The sequence below is a fragment of the Mustelus asterias genome, chromosome 10 (genome assembly GCF_964213995.1).
Source record: "Mustelus asterias chromosome 10, sMusAst1.hap1.1, whole genome shotgun sequence".
Lineage (NCBI taxonomy): Eukaryota > Metazoa > Chordata > Chondrichthyes > Carcharhiniformes > Triakidae > Mustelus > Mustelus asterias.
Genome location: NC_135810.1, coordinates 4,841,462 through 4,861,567, shown reverse-complemented (window position 1 = coordinate 4,861,567; position 20,106 = coordinate 4,841,462). Strand labels below are relative to the sequence as shown.

The 20,106-nt window shown below is 46.5% G+C and overlaps 1 protein-coding gene across 1 annotated transcript in view; it reads right to left on the bottom strand.

Moving 5' to 3' along the window:
- Positions 1-18,367, bottom strand: part of LOC144499520 (serine/threonine-protein kinase 24-like) — a 39,245-nt gene extending 20,878 nt beyond the window's left edge. Inside the window, exons 1-3 of the mRNA XM_078221563.1 lie at positions 18,235-18,367; positions 17,885-18,005; positions 2,436-2,666 (exon numbers count right to left, since the gene is read on the bottom strand). Coding sequence (XP_078077689.1) covers positions 2,436-2,666; positions 17,885-17,926 — 273 coding nt within the window. The 5' untranslated portion in view covers positions 17,927-18,005; positions 18,235-18,367. The remainder of the gene's footprint in view (positions 1-2,435; positions 2,667-17,884; positions 18,006-18,234) is intronic.
- Between the last annotated feature and the right edge of the window lie 1,739 nt (positions 18,368-20,106).

Sequence of the window (20,106 nt, the reverse complement as noted above, 5' to 3'; positions counted from 1 at the left end):
ATTCCTACATCTGTCTATTAGACTAAAACAAATTCTTCGTCAAGTTGGACTCTTAGCAAAAAAATCCGTTTTGAAGACCTGTCATCAATAGCATTTGCATGAATGACTTGCTGTTGAAGATAGGGGAGAGGGGTTTAAGGAAACAGACTGCAGTAAAGAAAAGCTATCGAGCATTCCTTTCCTTTACATTCCAGAATGATCCTGGAATAGCAAGTAGTTTTGCTGGACAAGAGAGCAGGACACAATAAAGCTTTATATGGTCGAGCCAGATTTAGTGGTGACAATTAAACCAGTTTTCCTCAACATCCGTTCAAGTCTGTACTCCTTCGAATTAAGAGAGTGGGGATGGGGGCCGTTCCAGGGGAATAGCCTGGGTGAGAGAGAATAATAGATTCAATCGAGACTAGGACATCCATGGTAGAAGTGAGACTGCAGTTGAGCAGGCCACCAAATGGAGAAATGTCTTGGTGAATGGAGGGCTGTGGACTAGGGAGTTGAGATGGCTTGGAGAGGAGATTGGCAAGATTAATCCACAACAGGCATGCTGGGCAGGAAGGTTGGCGAAAGAGTAGGGTGGGGCACCTGAGATCGCTGCTTGCAGGAAACAGGGTCGAGTGTCTCAGTGGACACGTTGGAGAATGCCAAGAGAGGCACAGAGGGAAGCTGAAGGCTTATCCAAGAGATGGTCAAGTTTGGAAAAGGTTGAATAGGAAGAATAGGAAGCTGAAAAACCTGTAGAACCGGGAGGCCAGTAACCAGCTCAACTGGGAACAGCAGCAGTCAGGGATGGGCTGTAAGCTGATCAAGTTACTTAAAAGTTGAAAGGACTGGGCAGATCAGAGACACAGCAGCTGAGTCTTAGAGTAGAAGTAAAGGCACAACCTTGATAGAATCATAGAACCCTACAGTGCAGGAGGCCATTCGGCCCATCAAGTCTGCACTGACGACAATCCCACCGAGGCCCTATTCCCGTCACCCCACATATTTACCTCGTTAATCTCTCTAACCCACACATCTCGGGACACTAAGGGGCAATTCAGCATGGCCAATGCACCTAACCCGCACATCTTTGGACTGTGGGAGGACACCGGAGCACCCGGAGGAAACCCACGCAGACACGAGGAGAACATGCAAACTCCACACAGACAGCGACCCAAGCTGGGAATCGAACCCAGGTCCCTGGAGCTGTGAGGCAGCAGTGCTGACCATTGTGCCACCGTGATGAGGGAAATCCAGAATTTTGGAAACCAAATTTGAAAACGGGTCCAGAGTTGTTTGTGAAAAGCAGAGATTAGACATGGACTGAGGATGGGCAGTGATGGTTAAACTGCTATTGCTGAACCTGTAGTCAGGGCCATAATGCACTACTATTTGAACTAGAGGAACTTAAAACAGTAGCAGAAAGGAGGCCAGGGCAGGAGGGAGAAAGGAGCTGGCCATTCAGGAGCCACCTTAAATAGCATCTTGAGCAGATTGCCAATATTTGGTTCGGGCTTAAGCAAGTGGGTCAGTAACAATCAGCCCCTCCAATAATTAGCTACTGAAAGAGAGAGAGAGGCCAAGGTAAGAGCACTTAAGGTGCACCATATCGAGTCCGGAGTCCAAAAACAGGGGTGCTTTTAGTGGTCGGACAGAGAGAGGACATGTCCCCTTTTCTTCTTGCTCTGCCTCTTTAGATCAGACAGCTGGATCAATCCTCTGATGTAATGAGCAAGTAGTCAGAGTCTGATTCAGGGTGCGTTAACACCACACCTTGCTACTTCAGCAGAAAATGGTCACCATAACTTCGAGCACAAAAGGACTGCAAGAAAAAGCTCTATAATGTTCATGTGTAACAGTTCAAATTCTAACAAATTAAGTTTTTCTTCCTGTATCACGTACTCCAAATCAGTTTGGAATTTTTTTTGCTCATTTGAGGTGCTTTATCATTCCCCTAATTCCCATCTCTCTCCCACCCAATCCCCCCCCCCCCAAAGCAACTGGAATAGAGCGCAAATAACAATCCAATATCATCTACTGTCCTACGGACAGCCTCTACACTCAGGTCAGAAAGCAAGTGGACGGGAAGCCGCAGCTGCAATCCCTGCAGCTCTCCGCTCAATGACAGTGATAGCCTTGTGGGGAATTCAGACTGCCACACTTCTCTGACCTCCCGTAACCCAATAAATTTTAATTTGCAAATCCATCTTGCTAGAATCAGATGAGCAACATCACCAATCACCAGGAGAATTAAATGCCAAGTGTTCTGGTGAATTAAAACTACAGAAAAATCATGGAGAGCTCTCACGTCATCTTGAAATTGGATTTGGACTAAACCCATATTAAAAACACACCAAAACATTTAAATACAATTGGTACCCAAGTCCAACCACCATAACTTTATTTTACCTCAGCATATCCCACTCCCCAAAAACAAGCAAAATGAGGAGCCTCACCTTCAGATAGGATCCATAGTATTTTGTAACATACGGACTATCACACTGACTTAGGACAGTTATTTCCTGCTGAATATCTTCAATTTCATCCTCAGCTTCTTCAAGGTCAATATTTTTTATGGCCACAATTTTCTGAGTCCGGTTGTCTATTCCTTTGAAAACTTCACCAAAAGAGCCCTTTCCAATCTTCTCCAACTTGGTAAATAATTCTTCTGGATCTGCTTTCAAACTCTAAGAAAAAAAAATGAAAAGAAATGTTAAAACTACAGTGAAACTTGAGCTAAACTTCATAAAGAAAGATTTATTTTTATATTGCACCTTTTATAACCTGCGAATGCCCCCAAATCACTCTACAGGCAATGAAGTATCTTTGAAGCGTGTTCATTGTTGTAACATAGGAAATGTGGCAGCCAATTTCTGCACAGCAAGCTCCCAGAAACAGCAATGAGATTAATGATCAGATGCTTTTAGCGAGGTTGGTTAAGGGACGGAAATGGACGAGGATATCAGGGAGAACTCCTTTGCTCCTGTTCAAATGGTGCCATCGAACTTTCTGAGCCGCGAAGATGGGGCCTCACTGTCTCATCTGAAAGTCAGCATCTGACAGTGCAGCACTCTCTCAGTACTCAATGGGTATGTCAGCCTGGATTCTGTGCTCAGGTCTCCAGAGAGGAATTTGAGATCACAACCTTTACTCAAAGACAAGAACATTTTTGATGAAAATAAAAATACTGGTCTGAGAACAAACTTATTTGCTCAGCACAACTGTTAATGTAAACAGTAATATACATCAGCTTCTCATCTTTTATTGACAAAACTTATTGGTTTTTATTTTTCCAGAACACAAGTTTTTTGCAGTGCTACGGTCAGACATCAGGAGATGTGTATTTCAGGTGTTGCTAAGGCCTGATACTTACATATTTGTCTTAGAATAGCTAACTCTTCCCTCGATACTTCCCACTAGTCTCCCATCTTCCACAACTGTGAACTCATTCGAAATGCCACTGCCCATATCCTAGCTTGTACCAAGTCCTGTTCACCTACACTGACACCTGATCTGGGAACATCCGAATTTGGAAATTCCCATCCTCATTTTTAAATCTCTCTCTGGTCTCATCTTTCTCCATCTCTGTAACCTCCCAAAATCCAAGATCTCTTCACTCCCCCAATTTTGGCCTCTGGTGCATCACTGGATTTCCTTGTTCTATCATTGGCAGCCGTGCTTTCATGCCGTTGGCGCTAGAATTTTCTCCCTTGGCTCCTCTGCCTTCGAGACTCTGTTTAAAACCTACATCTTTGGTCAAGCTTTTGGTCACTTTTATCTATGATGCGATTCAGTGTTGGGTTTTGTTTTGACAGCACTGGCCTGTGCTGTCAAAGGGTCTGTGAAGGGCCTCACGATGTTTTACTATGTTAAAAATGCTATTTTAATTGCTGTTGGTGTATGTTCTCCAATTGAATGAGGAGGCAGCCTCTCCGGACAACGCTTTGCCTACTGAAATGGCAATTCCTTCCTAATTACATGTTTCCGTGCCTCACTCACAGGCATAGCATCAACATGCAGTAATGGTAGATTAATTATTTTTAAAAATTATATCAAGTAATTATTTCAAACGAGAGGTTTTCAGCTTGTGATGCTATGAACACGCAAGACAGGAGGAACACAAAAAAAAGTTAATATCAAAATGTACAGATATTGGCTGGGAAGCAAGTGTCAACAATGCTTGAAGGGCAGAATTTCAGCAGATGGTTCATTATGTCAGAAGCAGTGTTGCTGCTTGGATTACAGTAAAGTGGATGTGGCATTTTCATGAGTTCATTTGAACTGTAAAGCACTCTGCAATACAATTATCAGGTCTGTCCTTCCAAAAGTGGACTGTACTTCAGGCTTGTTTATTGAGCTACAGTGATTGTGTTGGGAGAGTATTAAAGCTGGGCTTTAAAGTAGGACTTTTGTTACAACATACTGGTATCAACGCCAATACTCTAAACAAGCTTTGTGACAATACTAGGAAATTTCAGGACTGATCTGTCTATCTATATATTATGTCGCATTTACAGCACAGAAATGGGTCCAACCTGCCCTAACTGATGTTTAGGCTCCATGAGGGTCTCCTCTTCCCCTCCCCCTCCCCACTCCTCTTCATCTCACCCCGTCAGCATATCGTTCTTTTTCTTTCTCCTTCATGCACTTATCTAGCTTTCCCTCTGATGCATTTAGCCTCTTCGCCGCAGCCATATTGCTGCAGTGAGCTCCACATTCTAACCACTCTCTGGGTAAAGAACGCGTGAAACCCCTATTGTACATATTAGTGACTAGTCTATATTTACCTCACTTAACCTTTACTCAATCAATGGACTGAGATCCTGTTCCTGCTGCAACAGGGCAGTAGAAGATCCTATTTTTAGTCCTACTCCCCGTCACCATGAACATTGTGACAAAGAATCAAAATCGCTTTGCTTAACAGCAATCGAATTATAATTGTCAGTCCTTCTGCTGTGTCAGTAGATACCCAATAACTGGCAGGAATATCTTAGTGAAGGATTCTAATCACATCATATACCCAATGATATCGAAAAGGTTTCAGACTTGGACTGATAGAAACTTGGTGCAAAAGCAATGCAGTAATTGGTGATGTCACACTCAGCTATTTATATAATTGTAGAATGGTTACAGTACAGGAGGCCACTTGGCCGATCATGTCTGTGCTGGCTCCCTGCAAGAACAATCCAGTTAGTCCCACGCTCCCCTTCTTTTCCCTGCAGTTCTGCAATTGCTTTCTCTTCAGGAGTTTATCCAATTCCCATTCAAAGGCACAACTGAATCTGCCTGCACCACACTCTCAGGCAGTGCATTCCAGATCCTAACCACTAGCTGGGTATAAAGATTTTTCCTTGCGTTGATATTTGCTCTTTTGCCACTCACCTTAAATTGGTATCCTCTGGTTCTTGACCCTTCCGTCAAAGGAATGTTTCTCCCCATCTACTCTGTCCAGGCCCCTCATATCTCTGAACGCCTCTATCGAACCTCCTCCCAACCTTCCCTTCTCTAAGGAGAACAGCCCCAATGTCTCCAATCTGTCCTCGTAACTGAGGCCACTCATTCCCAGAACTGTACATAAATACAGATGGACACTGCGCCAGGCTATAAATGCATCACTTTCTGGTCATTGCTGAGGCATTTCTGACCTCTACGTTGCTGTCCGAAAGCTACTGCTTTTGTAGCTGCGACAGAAAGGATTTGTTTAGTTTTGAATAGTTGGGAGAATGCTAGTACTCTTATTGAACTGCACCATGGTAACTGCAAATACGAAGATTGAACGCACAATATAAATCAAATGTTTTTACCTTCCTCTCTCTGCAACACATTGCTCCTGCAAGTAACTGTATTTCATGGGAATAAGCTAATCTTTAAAAGAATGCCTACATTTTGAAGTTTCACTGCAATTCAGCGCTGAGACTTTAGCATCGTCATGCTAAAACTATCAAAGATGCAACTGTGTGCTGAGTGAATGCCTAAAATTGAAAAATGCCCCATTGAATTGGACAATCAGGGGTACTTTATTTTTAAAAAATCTAATGCAGGGATAATGTCCCAAATCCGGATAGCTGCCATGCATGAGTTTTTATCAGATGAGGCAAATGACTTACTCGGCTTGTTGAGCCAGGTGCTGCATTGGTGCAAGGTGCGTTGACTAATTATCAGCTTTGCAACTCTGCCTTTTCCCACACTCCGAGTTACCCCTGACCCAACCCAAAAATCTGCAAGATGTAAAATCCAGCAAAAACTCAGCCCCATGGTTGGTGGCTTTGAGACACTGTGCCTGGATAGATTATGGTTTATATTTTAGATACAATCGACTAACATTTGTAAACTTTGTAGAATATCCAACATGCAAAGGATCTTCTTCTTCCCAGTCCAACTGCAAAACTGGCATATTCCAACTGCAATACACCGCAGCAGAGTTTAATCTTAATCTTACAAGCCCAGCTATTAAATTGCAACAGGAACCTTGGTTTCAACAGCAAAGAAATCTCAACATTGACAAAGGACACAAGCAACACTAATCAGACTAAAAGTTGAAAGAACCAATTTTATTGAGGGAGCTTTCCCCCAGCCCAAGCATTTGCACACACTGATGTAAATAAATGTGTATTTTCTCCTGGTGTGACTACCAGAGAACCACATAATACCAGGGTCGAGAGCTTCAAGTTTTTAGGTGTCCAGATCACCAACAACCTGTCCTGGTTCCTCCATGCCGACACTATAGTTAAGAAAGCCCAGCGACGACTCTACTTTCTCAGAAGACTAAGGAAATTTGGCACGTCAGCTACGACTCTCATCAATTTTTACAGATGCACCACAGTAAGCATTCTTTCTGGTTGTATCACAGCTTGGTATGGCTCCTGCTCTGCCCAAGACCGCAAGGAACTACAAAAGGTTGTGAATGTAGCCCAATCCATCACACAAACCAGCCTCCCATCCATTGACTCTGTCTACACTTCCCGCTGCCTCGGCAAAGCAGCCAGAATAATTAAGGAGACCACACACCCCGGACATTCTCTCTTCCACCGGGAAAAAGATACAAAAGTCTGAGGTCACGTACCAACCGACTCAAGAACAGCTTCTTCCCTGCTGCTGTCAAGACTTTTGAATGGACTTACCTTGCATTAAATTGATCTTTCTCTACACCCTAGCTATGGCTGTAACACTACATTCTGCACTCTCTCGTTTCCTTCTCTATGAACGGTATGTTTTGTCTGTACAGCGAGCAAGAAACAATACTTTTCACTTATGCTAATACATGTGACAATAATAAATCAAATCAAATCACTTCTAAGTTAAAAAGTCTGATTGGAATTTTAAAAGCACCCAAGGATATCAAAACTTGAGAGCCTGCAAAGGCCATTTAATAGATTGATATCAGGGGATGAGGGCCTTCCTTTGTTTGGAGAGGCTGGGCATGCTCTCCTTAAGAGCACACCGAAGGCTTGTGGGAGATTTAACAGAGCTGTTCAAAATCTTGAAGGGTTTTCAGAGAGTGAAGAAGAAGAAACTGCTTCTTTTGCCATTGGGGTCAGTGACCAGAGGACACAAGAGAGGGGAGATGAGGAGAATGTTTTACACAGGGGATTGTGATCTGTCTGAATGGGCAGTAGAAACAGATTGAATAGTAACTTCCAAAATGGAGCAGGATTAACACTTGGAAAAGAAACATTTGCAGGGCTATGGGGAAAGAGCGGGCTAATTGGACAGATCTTTGAAAGAGTCTGCACAGGGCCGAAAGGTCTCTTCCTGTGTTGTACAATTCCATTTAGATACCAATGTTGACCCTGCAGCGCACCCAGGGGCTCTCCTTAACATCCTCCTCCTTCCCCCTCAGAAGAGAACTAGTTTTTCTTACTTACCAGAAATTAACCCTTCATAAAGGAATTTCATCCTTTCTCTCACACTCCTGCTGCTACTGAATTTCTTCTGCCCCTTTGTTCACAAATGCACAACATACAACTTCCCCCTGCATTCACAGACAACACTTGCTCTTTCATTTTCACCCTCAATAAACTGGAGCTCATTCACAACTCTGCTACCCCAATCCCAATGTGCACCAAATTCCATTCACCCATCAGCCCCATGTTGCTGACTGATCCACATGGGCTTCTCTTTAAACAATGCCTTGAATTAAAAATTCTCATCGTGATTTCAAATTCCTCCATGGTCTTGGTTCTCACCATCTCTGTAATCTCCTCCAGTCCTAAACTCTCTGAGATATCTGTGCTCCTCCAATTCTGACCTCGCACACATTCCTGATTTAAATAATTCTGATGTGGAGATGCCGGCGTTGGACTGGGGTATTAAATTATTAAATAACTCTACCATTGGTGGTGGTGCTTTCAGCTGCCTGGACCCTAAACCCTGTATTTCCCTCCCTAAAGCTCTGCATCTCCTTGTGCATGAGACGCAAAAGCCCAGTCTGCAGGTACAACAGGTGATCAAGAAGGCAAATGGGATGTTGGCCTATATTGCGAGGGGGATAGAATATAAAAGCAGGGATGTCTTGATGCACCTGTACAGGGCATTGGTGAGGCCGCAGCTGGAATACTGTGTGCAGTATTGGTCCCCTTATATGAGGAAGGATATATTGGCATTGGAGGGAGTGCAGAGAAGGTTCACCAGGTTGATACCGGAGATGAGGGGTTTGGATTATGAGGAGAGGCTGAGGAGATTGGGTTTGTACTCGTTGGAGTTTAGAAGGATGAGGGGGGATCTTATGGAGACTTATAAGATAATGCGGGGGCTGGATAGGGTGGAGGTGGAGAGATTCTTTCCACTTAGTAAGGAAGTTAAAACTAGAGGACACAGCCTCAAAATAAAGGGGGGTCGGTTTAAGACAGAGTTGAGGAGGAACTTCTTCTCCCAGAGGGTGGTGAATCTCTGGAATTCTCTGCCCACTGAGGTGGTGGAGGCTACCTCGCTGAATATGTTTAAAGCGCGGATGGATGGATTCCTGATCGGTAAGGGAATTAAGGGTTATGGGGATCAGGCGGGTAAGTGGTACTGATCCACGTCAGATCAGCCATGATCTTATTGAATGGCGGGGCAGGCTCGAGGGGCTAGATGGCCTACTCCTGCTCCTATTTCTTATGTTCTTATCTCCCATAGAAACTTTACAATGCAGAACAAGCCATTTGGCCCATTGAGTCTGCACCGACACTGACAGAATATCTCACCCAGGCCCTCTCCGCACCCTGCCCCTGTAACCCCACACATTTACCATGGTTAATCCATCAAACCTACACATCTTTGGACACTAAGGGGTAATTTAGCACGGCCAACCCACCTAACCCACACATCTTTGGATGTGGGAGGAAACCAGAGCACCCGGAGGAAACTCACGCAGACACGGGGAGAACGTGCAAACTCCACAAGACAATCACTGAAGCCAGAATCGAACCTGGGTGCCTGGAGCTGTGAGGCAGCAATGCTAACCATTGTGCCACTGTGCCACCCTCTCCTTCGCTCTCTCCTCCCATTTTCTGAGGGATGATTCCTAACACATGCTACTGCTGTTAATTTTGCAGTGCTGAGTTTCAGTCTCAAGGAAAGCAGTGGTTTATGGAGGAGGGGATTGGGAAAGGGGGACGGGATGGGAGGTGGGAAATGGAACTATGAGCTGGGCAGAAATTGCAATTAAAAAATACAACCAGTTGCACCAACAATTTGGCAAAAGACAGCATTAATCACGCCCACAGTTACAGCCAAAATTCAATTAATAATATAGGCAGAGTTTGAAATTTTCAAATTGCATTCTGCTCCTATTCGCAGGAGCTATTCACTAGTAGCAAAATCAAATCAGTATTTTGAAGTTCTGTTCCCGACAACTCACACTTTTATAGCATCTTTCACACGAGACATCCCAAGGTACTTCAGAGGTAGATACAACACGAACAATTTGCATTCATATCCCACCATTAGCAAAGTGAAACATTTCAAGGTGCTCAGCAGAAGCCTTATCAAACAAAACTGGTCACCAGGTCATGGAAGGAGATATCAGGGCCGATAGCAACAAGCTTAAAGAATTAGGTTTTAAAGAACATCGCAAAGGAAGAGAGAGGAAGAGTCAGAGAGGGTCTTCTAGAGCTGAGAGCCCAGGCAGCTGAAGGCACAGCTGCCGACGGATAGGGCAAAAAAAATCAGGATTGTTCCAGATTGAAGGAGCGCTGAGGTCACCTGGCAGCAGAAACATAAGGGGAGGCGTTCAAAGGCCAAGATAATGCAGTAAGCTTTTGAGGATGCTCTTGAAGCTCCAGAGAGGAGTGGAAGCGGCTGAGGAAGAGTGTTCTCGAGCACTGGATTCAGAGGGGTGAAGGTCTGCTATTAATGGGGCAATTGGATGGGTTGGGAATGGAAGTCACAAAGGCACAAGGTCACTGAACAGTATTGAGGGTTAATTGGGATAGACAAGGCCAAGGACTTATTCACCAGCCAGAAACAGGTGTTGGAATTCAGTGTAGTAAGAGACTCAGAGCCACAGGTTACCTAAGTGTGGTAGGGATGGGGCATAACATCTGGAAGCGGACAGCAGAGGTTGGAAATATTTGAACTTATGATGGGTGGTGGGAGCAAATTGACTAGCAACTTTCAAAATGGAATTAGACAAATACTTGAAGGAGAACATTTTCAGGGCAATGAGAAAGGAGCAAGGGAGTGGAATTAACAGGACAGCTCATTGGAAGAACCAGCACTGATATGATGAGTCAAATATTGCCTCTTTCCAAGCCGGAGGATTCTATGATTTACTCCTGCTGCCATTAGAATTTTGCTCTGGAAGTAAGGAATGAAACTCTTAAGGAACATGTTATAAATAAAATATGGAGTTTGATTTTAGCCACGCTGATCTAAAAACAAAAGCTGAAAAATCCTCTAGCTTCTCAGAATGCCACGTGAATGACCATCGATGTCAAGCAAGTTTATAAATCTCTTTACTCGTCAAAAATCCCATGTCTCTGTCCATTCAGCAAGACTCAAACTGATTAAGTTCACCTCACTTAAATTCTCTGCCCCACGCCCAATCTATTCTCAGCACCTCACACTGTTCCAACAAAGCTCAACCTGAGTGCGAGGAAAAGCACTTTACAGCCTTACGGACTCAAGACTGAGGTCAAAAATTACAGTAATCTAGACCCACTTTGTTTTTGCATTTTATTCTCGTTCTTGGAAGTCAGCTACTGGTGATAATTCTATTCTTTCCATTTACACCTCCTCTTCGCCCATCTTATCTTATTTTTCCCATTACCTTATCCTTTATTCCTTTGCACCATTATACCTTGTTATTTAATCTCTCCTGCCAAATCATGCTCTGCTCCCACCTCCCCTGCCACTGTATTTGCAAAAAGCCTGTCACATTCCCCAGTTCTGATGAAAGGACAATGCCCTGAAACATTTCTCTTCTCAGCTGCTGCCTGATCCACTGAGTATTTCCAGCATTTTCTCTTTGCATTTCAGATTTCTAGCATCCATCAAATTTGGCTCGAGGAAACTGATCTTTCAAATTCCTTTGGGGCTTCCGCTGCCCAGTGCCTTCATTCCAATGTCAGCTCCATCCCCTCCCTCCATTCACATCAGTGTCCCAGTTTGAGTCGTGACTGTAGCCAATTTCTTTCTTTTAGGTGAGCAGCAATAAATTTAAACATGGTGTAATAATTAAATACTATTCACTTTAAAACAAGCTGCAACTCAATTTCATAGAATTTTACAGTTCAGAAGGAGGCCATTCAGCCCATCAAGTCTGCACTGACCACAATTCCACCCAGGCCCTATCCACATAACGCCATGCATTTACTCTAGCTAGCCCACCTGACACTAAGGGGCAATTTAGCATGGCCAAACCACCTAACCCTCACATCTTTAAAGACACATTCTGTCAGGATATTTAATCTTGCCACACAGCAGCTTGTACTGTTTACAAAGGGAGGGGGAGGGAGGTTGCCCTGGCACCCCCTGACTACTACAATCTGATGGGGTTCTCCAAGGGAACGCTGTTCTTGGAATCATAGAATCCCTACAGTGCAGAAGGAGGTCATTCGGCCCATCAATTCTGCACCAACTCTCAGAGCATCTTACCTAGGCCCTTTTCCCATAACCCCACATATTTACCCCACTAATTCCCCTCACCTATGCATGTTGGGACACTGAGGGAGAATTTAACATGGCCAATCCATCTAACCAGCACGTCTTTTGAACTGTGGGAGGAAACCGGAGCACCCGGAGGAAACCCACGCAGACACGGGGAGAATGTGCAGACTCCACACAGACAGTGACCCAAGATGGGAATTGGACCCGGGTCCCTGGCGCTATAAGGCAGCAGTGCTAACCACTGTGCCACCGTGCCGCCCATTTGTACTTAGTTCTTCTGGCTTTTGCCTTACTGTATTCGCGTGGGAGACGGTGGTAGTGCTTCTGCCTCTGATCCAGAAGCTCCGGGTTCAAGTCCCACCCCAGACAAAGGAGGCGGTCTTCGTAACATGGTCGAGCAGGCTGGGTATCAAGCTGCAAATGCTTCCAACACATACCAATGGCAGGTGGAGGAATGATTCCCCGTCAACCACACCTTGGAAAGAAAGTTGGAACCTCAACCATCACTATCGATAGCTCCACACTGCATCATGCATGTGTGTTGCCACAACAGCTCAAGAATCCAGAAGACTGTATCACATCACCACCCTCGGCATGTCCCGCATCAATAACAAAATGAATGGAGAACAGAAGGAATTTTTTAGTACGGCTAAAAAAAAATGGGGAAGAGGTTGAGAATGGCACTTGAATTCAGCTGCAGTCAAGTGTATAATTATCAGTTGGAGGAAAAGATTCAATACTTCATCATAACATTAAGGTCCGCTGGTCTCAAGTCATTCAGAATGCTGTACTATCACCACAAGGTCAAATTAATCTACAGTGCCCTTTCGGATTTTCTCTTGCTGTCGCTTTCATTCAGAAGATTTAGATCATAAGACACAGGAGCAGAATTAGGCCTATCGAGTCTGCTCCGCCATTCAATCATGGCTGATATTTTTCTCATCCCCATTCTCCTGCAGTTTCCCCATAACCCCTGATCCCCTTATTAATCAAGAACCTATCTCTCTCTGTCTTAAAGACACTCAATGACCTGGCCTCCACAGCCTTCAGCGGCAAACAGAGTTCCACAGATTCACCACTCTCTGTCTGAAGAAATTCCTCCTCATCTCTGTTTTAAAGGATCGTCCCTTTAGCTGAGGTTGCGCCCTCTGGTACTAGTTTTTCCTACCAGTGGAAACATCCTCTCCACGTCCACTCTATCCAGGCCTCGCAGTATCCTGTAAGTTTCAATAAGATCCCACCTCATCCTTCTAAACTCCGAGTACAGAAGCAGATTTCTGCTCTACACACATCTTTTCTTGTCCCATCACCATTACTCTTTGGCCCCAGATTCTGTCATTCAATCCTTCCTGCCTCGCTCCAATAAGAGATCTTCTAGTTGCCCTTGTCCCAGCCACCCCTTATTCAAATGACCAAATCTCCAATATTTGCCAGTTCTGATGAAGGGTCACCCTCCTGAAACATTAACCTTCTCTCTCTCTCCACAAACGTTGCCAAACCTGCTGAACTCTCATTGTTTTAATCTACATTGATGTTTTGCGACATTAACAGGCACTACGTAAGTGAAAGTTGTTGGTGAATAAGTGATCTGTCAAGCCAAATTTGAATCGATGGATATTCTAAAATGGGATATGCAAAGTAGCTGGGACTTTTTGTAGTCTAACACCAGTCCATTCTCTACAACTTTGCATTATACAAATGCTGCAGAGCAAACTGTTGAGAAAACACTGCTTATAAAGTAAGCAATTTGCAGCTATTCCCAGCATAATGCTTCTTAAATCAATTTAGCGCAGAAACTGACAGAACAGTATGTAGTGAAAATTACAAACAGCAATTTGCAAGCTACAGCCAGTCCAAACAGCAATTTGCCAAATGGCCCCATCATCTAAGTTGCACATCTTCAGATATCAAGCACGACGTCACAGTACAGGAAACTGAAACTACTCAGTGAATAACAAGCCACAAGACAGAGACAGAAAATGCTTCTTTTTACATATTTTGTTTAAAAAAAGCCTCATAGTTGTCCAGTGTCGTAAGTTCTATTTATATAGTTAAAACGTAGCACTCAACGTCATGTAACGCAAGTACCATTCACCCCACCATGCCTGTGCTGACTCTTTCAAGCAGGTGACTGTGCGGAGTTTGCACATTCTCCCCGTGAGAGTTTCCTCAGGGTGCTCCAGTTGCCTCCCACAGTCCAAAGATGTGTGGGTTAGGTGGATTGGCCATGCTAAATTGCCCCTCAGTGTCCAAAGATGTTATGTGGACTGGCCATGGTCAATGAGTGGGGGGTTACAAGAATAGGGCACGGAAGTGGGTCTTCTGGAGGGGCAGTGCAGAGTCAATGGACCCAATGACTGCCTTTTGCACTGTAAGGATTGTATGGATCCTCACTATCCAGAATTACTCTATACAACTTGCATTTACATAGCACCTCTGAAGACACTTCAGAGGAGCATTCAATGCAATTCAATGCTGAGCCCCCAAAAAAGAAATTGGCATGGACTTTATGGCAGTAATGACAATGAAATAAGTTCATAACTCCTGATAAACCTTTGTGGCACTAAAAAACTAATTTTATATTTATGGATTATCAAATTTCACCATGATGATAAGAATGTACATTTTTTAAAGAATTTATTTTCAAGTTTGCTGTGACACTCCAGCTTCTACTTTAGTACTCTGTGTATGTCACAATCATTTATTCTGTTCTCTGTAAAATTTGGTGAAAAATTAAAGATAATTGGTGCATTTTATCCCCTGGTTTATAGCTTGTGTAAATCCTTCTGTGTGATTGGCTGATTACCTGTGGATGATGGATGCCCGAAAACCCCCTTAACTTTGTGCTATTTTTAATGTAACATTGAGAAAGGAGAAATCCACAGAGTAGGGATCACTGGATCTTGGTGCCAGCTTTCTTAGCGGTCAGTTTCACCTCACCACTGAGCATGACATTCGAGCCCTTAGGACAGATAGCCAAAATCATGTTCAAAGAGGAAGATTTTCAGGACCGTCTTGCAGGAGTCAAGAGAGGGAGAAGGAGAGAACCCCAGAACTTGGGACTCAGACAGCTGAAGGACGGCTGCCAATGGTGGTGCTGGCAAAATCAGGGATATGTGAGAGTCCAGATTGGGAGCAGTGCAGAGATGTGGAAGGGCAAGGTGATGGAGGGCATGAAAAAATGTCTGAGAATTTTAAATTGCAGTCTTTGCTGGACTGGGAGCCACTTGAGGTCTGTGAACACAGGGGAAGTTGGTGGACAGGACATGATGCAAGTTAGGACATGGCCGGCAGAGGTTTGGATGGGTTGAAGTTTACAGAGGATAGAAAACGAGAAGCCGATCAAGGGGGCACCATAAGACATAGGAGCAGAATTAGGCCACTCGGCCCATCGAGTCTGCTCCGCCATTTAATCATGGCTGATATTTTTCTCATCCCCATTCTCCTGCCTTTTCCCCATAACCTGTGATCCCCTTATTAATCAAGAACCTATCTATCTCTGTCTTAAAGATACTCAATGACCTGACCTCCACAGCCTTCTGCAGCAAAGAGTTCCACAGATTCACCACTCTCTGGCTGAAGAAATTCCTCCTCATCTCTGTTTTAAGGGATCGTCCCTTTAGCCTGAGGTTGTGCCCTCTGGTTCTAGTTTTTCCGACTAGTGGAAACATCCTCTCCACGTCCACTCTATCCAGGCCTCGCAGTATCCTGTAAGTTTCAATAAGATCCCCCCTCATCCTTCTGAACTCCAATGAGTACAGACCCAGAATCCTCAACCTTTCCTCATACGACAAGCTCTTCATTCCAGGGATCATTCTTGTGAACCTCCTCTGGACCCTTTCCAAGGCCAGCACAACCTTCCTTAGATAGGGGGCCCAAAACAGCTCACAATACTCCACAAGACCAAAGCCTTATACAACCTCAGAAGTACATCCCTGCTCTTGTATTCTAAAGAGATGGAATGATCGAACAAAAAAGATCTGGATGATATAGAGACACATGAATGAGCATGATCTAAATCCAGGCTTCCTGAATTAATAACATTTCTGAAATATAGTTTCCATTTTTAACATTTTACCTTAAAAAATTATAAATCTGATAATTTAATTTTAGAATGACAGTTTAAGCAGCAAGTTTGAAACTAGCATTGGTATTTTAAAATTCTCGTTTGTATTTGCAAATCTCTCCATAATGCGCACTACCGCCTTTAAGATGTACTTCTAATTGTATCTGCGCGAGTTTTTGGTTATTGGTCTTTTTATGTGACTTAAGTGTCAAACTCTGTCTGATTAACACTCCTGTGAAGTGACTTGGGACAGTTTTCAACATTAAGTGCATTTGATAAACAGTTTAAGGAGCAAATAATGTGGAATAGCCCAGAGTAATCGAGCGCTAACATTATCAGGCTGCACCAATTTTGGTCTCTTGCACATCTCCAATTTTCTTTGCTCCACCACTGGTGGCCGTGCCTTCAACTGCCCGAGAGCTCTCCAAGTCTCTCTGCTCTCACTCCTCCTTTAAAGCACTTCTCAAAACTAACCTCTTTAACCAAACTTTTGGTCACATGTCCTAACATGGACTGATGTTAATGTGCGGCTTATTAAGGTATTGGTGAAGCTTCTTTGCGAGCTTTTACTATGTAACGGTGGTCATTTGGCACAGAATCTGAGTAATGGTGAGAGGGGGGACAGGCTGTCGAAGGTTTGAAACCCGCACTCATCAGGACCGACTCCACAGAACAGCAACACAATAAAAGCAAAATACCGCAGATGTTGGAGATACAAAATAAAAAACAAAGTGCCGGAAAAACGCAGCCGGTCTGGCAGAATCCGTGTAGAGAGAAACAGAGTCCAAAATGACTCAAAAACAGAAAATGCTGGAAAATCTCAGCATGTCTGACAGCATTTGTGGAGAAAGAATAGAGCCAATGTCAAGTCTGGATGGTCATCTCCACAGATGCTGTCAGACCTGCTGAGATTTTTCAGCACTTTCTGTTTTTGTTTCAGATTCCAGCATCCGCAGCATTTTGCCTTCAGTCCAAAATGACCCTTCTTCACAAAATTAGGAACACCAATGTCTGGCCAAGTTTCTTTAGTCTGCAGAGGCCAGTTCCCTGCATTATGAACATACAAAGCTGTCGTGCACACCGCCACATCTTTGTGTGGTGTAAATTGTTACACGCTTTGAAATTTGGCACTATTGGGTCTATCCAGATGATCACAAGACAAAAAAGCGTAGCTGGGACATTATGTCTTTACAGCAATGCACAGTGGTTAGCACTGTGCTGCCTCACAGCACCAGGGTCCTGGCTTGGGTCACTGTCTGTGTGGAGTCTGCACGTTCTCCCCGTGTCTGTGTGGGTTTTCTCCAGGTACTCCAGTTTCCTCCCACACTTAAAAGATGTGCGGGTTAGGTGGAATGGCCATGTTAAATTGTCCCTTAGTGTCAGGGGAACTAGCTAGGGTAAATACATGGGGTTATAGGGATAGAGCCTGGATGGGATTGTGGTTGGCGCAGACGCGATGGGCCTCCTTCTGCATTGTAGGGATTCTATGATTCCACCCGAGGAGGCGGCGGAGTGTGGCAATCAGGGGATTTTCACAGTAACTTCATTGCAGTGTTAATGTAAGCCTACTTATGACACGAATAAATAACCAATGTTCAAATGTTAAAGGTGCTATCTAAAGGCAAGTTGTTGTTGTACGCCCCCCCCAATCAATCCCTGGGGGAGCTTGCAAGAGGAGATGGCGGTGCTCAGGGTCCCCGGACCCGGCCTGTCCTCCCCACCCCACCCCTCCCCCGGTCTCTCTCTTACCTGTACCCCGGGCAGAGCGGCCTGCCCCGGGGACTGAGCCATCGCCGCCCTGCTCGGTGCAGCTCCTGAGGGGGGAGGGAGAGCCCGAGTCTCCCAGCGGGATCCACACCGACCGGAGCGCCTGCAAACACAAGCACAGGGAGTCAGTCAGAGCGCTAGGCCCCAGGCCTCGGCTCCCCAGTCCCGCGGTGCCCGGCTGGGCTGGGGTGGGGTGGGGCTGGGCGGACCCGGAACGCCCTTCCCCCCTCCCCCGGAGCCCGCTTCCCCAACCCCCGGCCCGCCGCCCGGTAATTCTGTTTGAACGCTTCTGAACGCCGAGAGGGTGAAGGTCGTGAGGGAAAGCCGCCCACCTGCCCGCCGAGTGTGAGACACCGGGACCGCGGCAATCGCTGCACTCCAACACCGGGAGAGTCCTCCGGCCGCCGGGGGCAGCAGCGGGCGGGGCTCCATCATAACGTCAGCGCGCCGCCCTCACACCCGCTGCGATAGCGGTCCGCCAGCCGCTGGGGGTCGCTGCAGCTGGAGGAGGGGCGGGGCCTGGACTGGGGCCGCCCTCACACCCGCTGCGATAGAGGTCCGCCAACCGCTGGGGGTCGCTGCAGCTGGAGGAGGGGCGGGGCCCGCGCTGGGGCCGTCCTCACTCCCGCTGCGATAGCAGTCTGCCGACCGCCGGGGGTCGCTGCAGCTGGAGGAGCGAGCAGGGGGCGGGGCCGAGGCGAGGGACGGGCTATGTGTCATCCCACCGCCCTCACTTCCAGACATGGCACTGACACTGCGTACCGCTACCCTCCCGAAGGCGCTACAGGCAGAGGTTTCTGAGGGCATGGGGCGGGGCTTCATGACGGCATGTGCAACCCTCCATTTTGGGCCGCCGACGACCAGAGGGCGCTGTGTTAGGAGGTAGGAAGGAGCTGTACGTACTTAACTCCCTCAGTACGTTGGAGGGCGGTGGATGAGATTTAGTTTATGACAATTATATATAATTAGGGTTTAAAATTGATGTCATCCGGTTGGAGCGTCTTTGTGAGACAGACTCTGAAAATGGGCCCGCCGGCCGTCAGGGGCACTCTCGCTGGCGATGAGTTTTTGTTTGACGCCCTAACGGACGCGCTCAACACGGGGGAGGCTCCCAGGGACGCAGTGAGGACCCCCGGCCACCAGAGGCCGCTGGAGCTGTCCCCAGGCAGCGACAATGAGGGCGTCCGGCGGCTGGAGGGCGGGGGAGCTGCTGCTGTATGCGGCAGCAATGAGGTCTCCAGGCCGCCAGCGGTCGCTGGAGCTGTCCGCAGGCAGGACAATGAGGACCGCCGACCACCAGAGGCCGCTGGAGCTCTCCCCAGGCAGCGACAATGAGGACCGCCGACCACCAGAGGCCGCTGGAGCTCTCCCCAGGCAGCGACAATGAGGACCGCCGACCACCAGAGGCCGCTGGAGCTCTCCCCAGGCAGCGACAATGAGGTCCGCCGACCGCCAGAGGCCGCTGGACCTCTCCCCCAGGCAGCGACAATGAGGTCCGCCGACCACCAGAGGCCGCTGGAGCTCTCCCCAGGCAGCGACAATGAGGACCGCCGACCACCAGAGGCCGCTGGAGCTCTCCCCAGGCAGCGACAATGAGGTCCGCCGACCGCCAGAGGCCGCTGGACCTCTCCCCCAGGCAGCGACAATGAGGTCCGCCGACCGCCAGAGGCCGCTGGACCTCTCCCCCAGGCAGCGACAATGAGGTCCGCCGACCGCCAGAGGCCGCTGGAGCTCTCCCCAGGCACCGACAATGAGGTCCGCCAGAGGGCGGGGGAGCTGCTCTCAGGGAGTGGCAATGAGGCCTTCTGGCCACCAGAGGGCATACACACAGGAACAGACAGAAAATAGGAGCAGGAGTTTTGGACCAATCCAGCCAGCCTTACCAGACATTATGATCATGGCTGATCATCAAATTCAACACCCTCATATCCGCCTCCCACTTGATTCCTTTAGTCCCAGGGGGCGCTACTGTCAGGTGGCAGTGAGGATATTTTTAAAAATTAATTTACGGCATCTGAGTGTCGCTGGCTAGGCCAGTGTTTATTACTCCTCCCTAATTACTCCTTGAGAAGATGGTGGTGAGCTGCCGCCTTGAACCGCTGCAGTCCATGTGTAGGTACACCCATAGTGCTGTTAGGAACAGAATCATAGAATCCCTACAGTGCAGAAGGAAGCCATTTGGCCCATCGAGCCTGCACCGACAG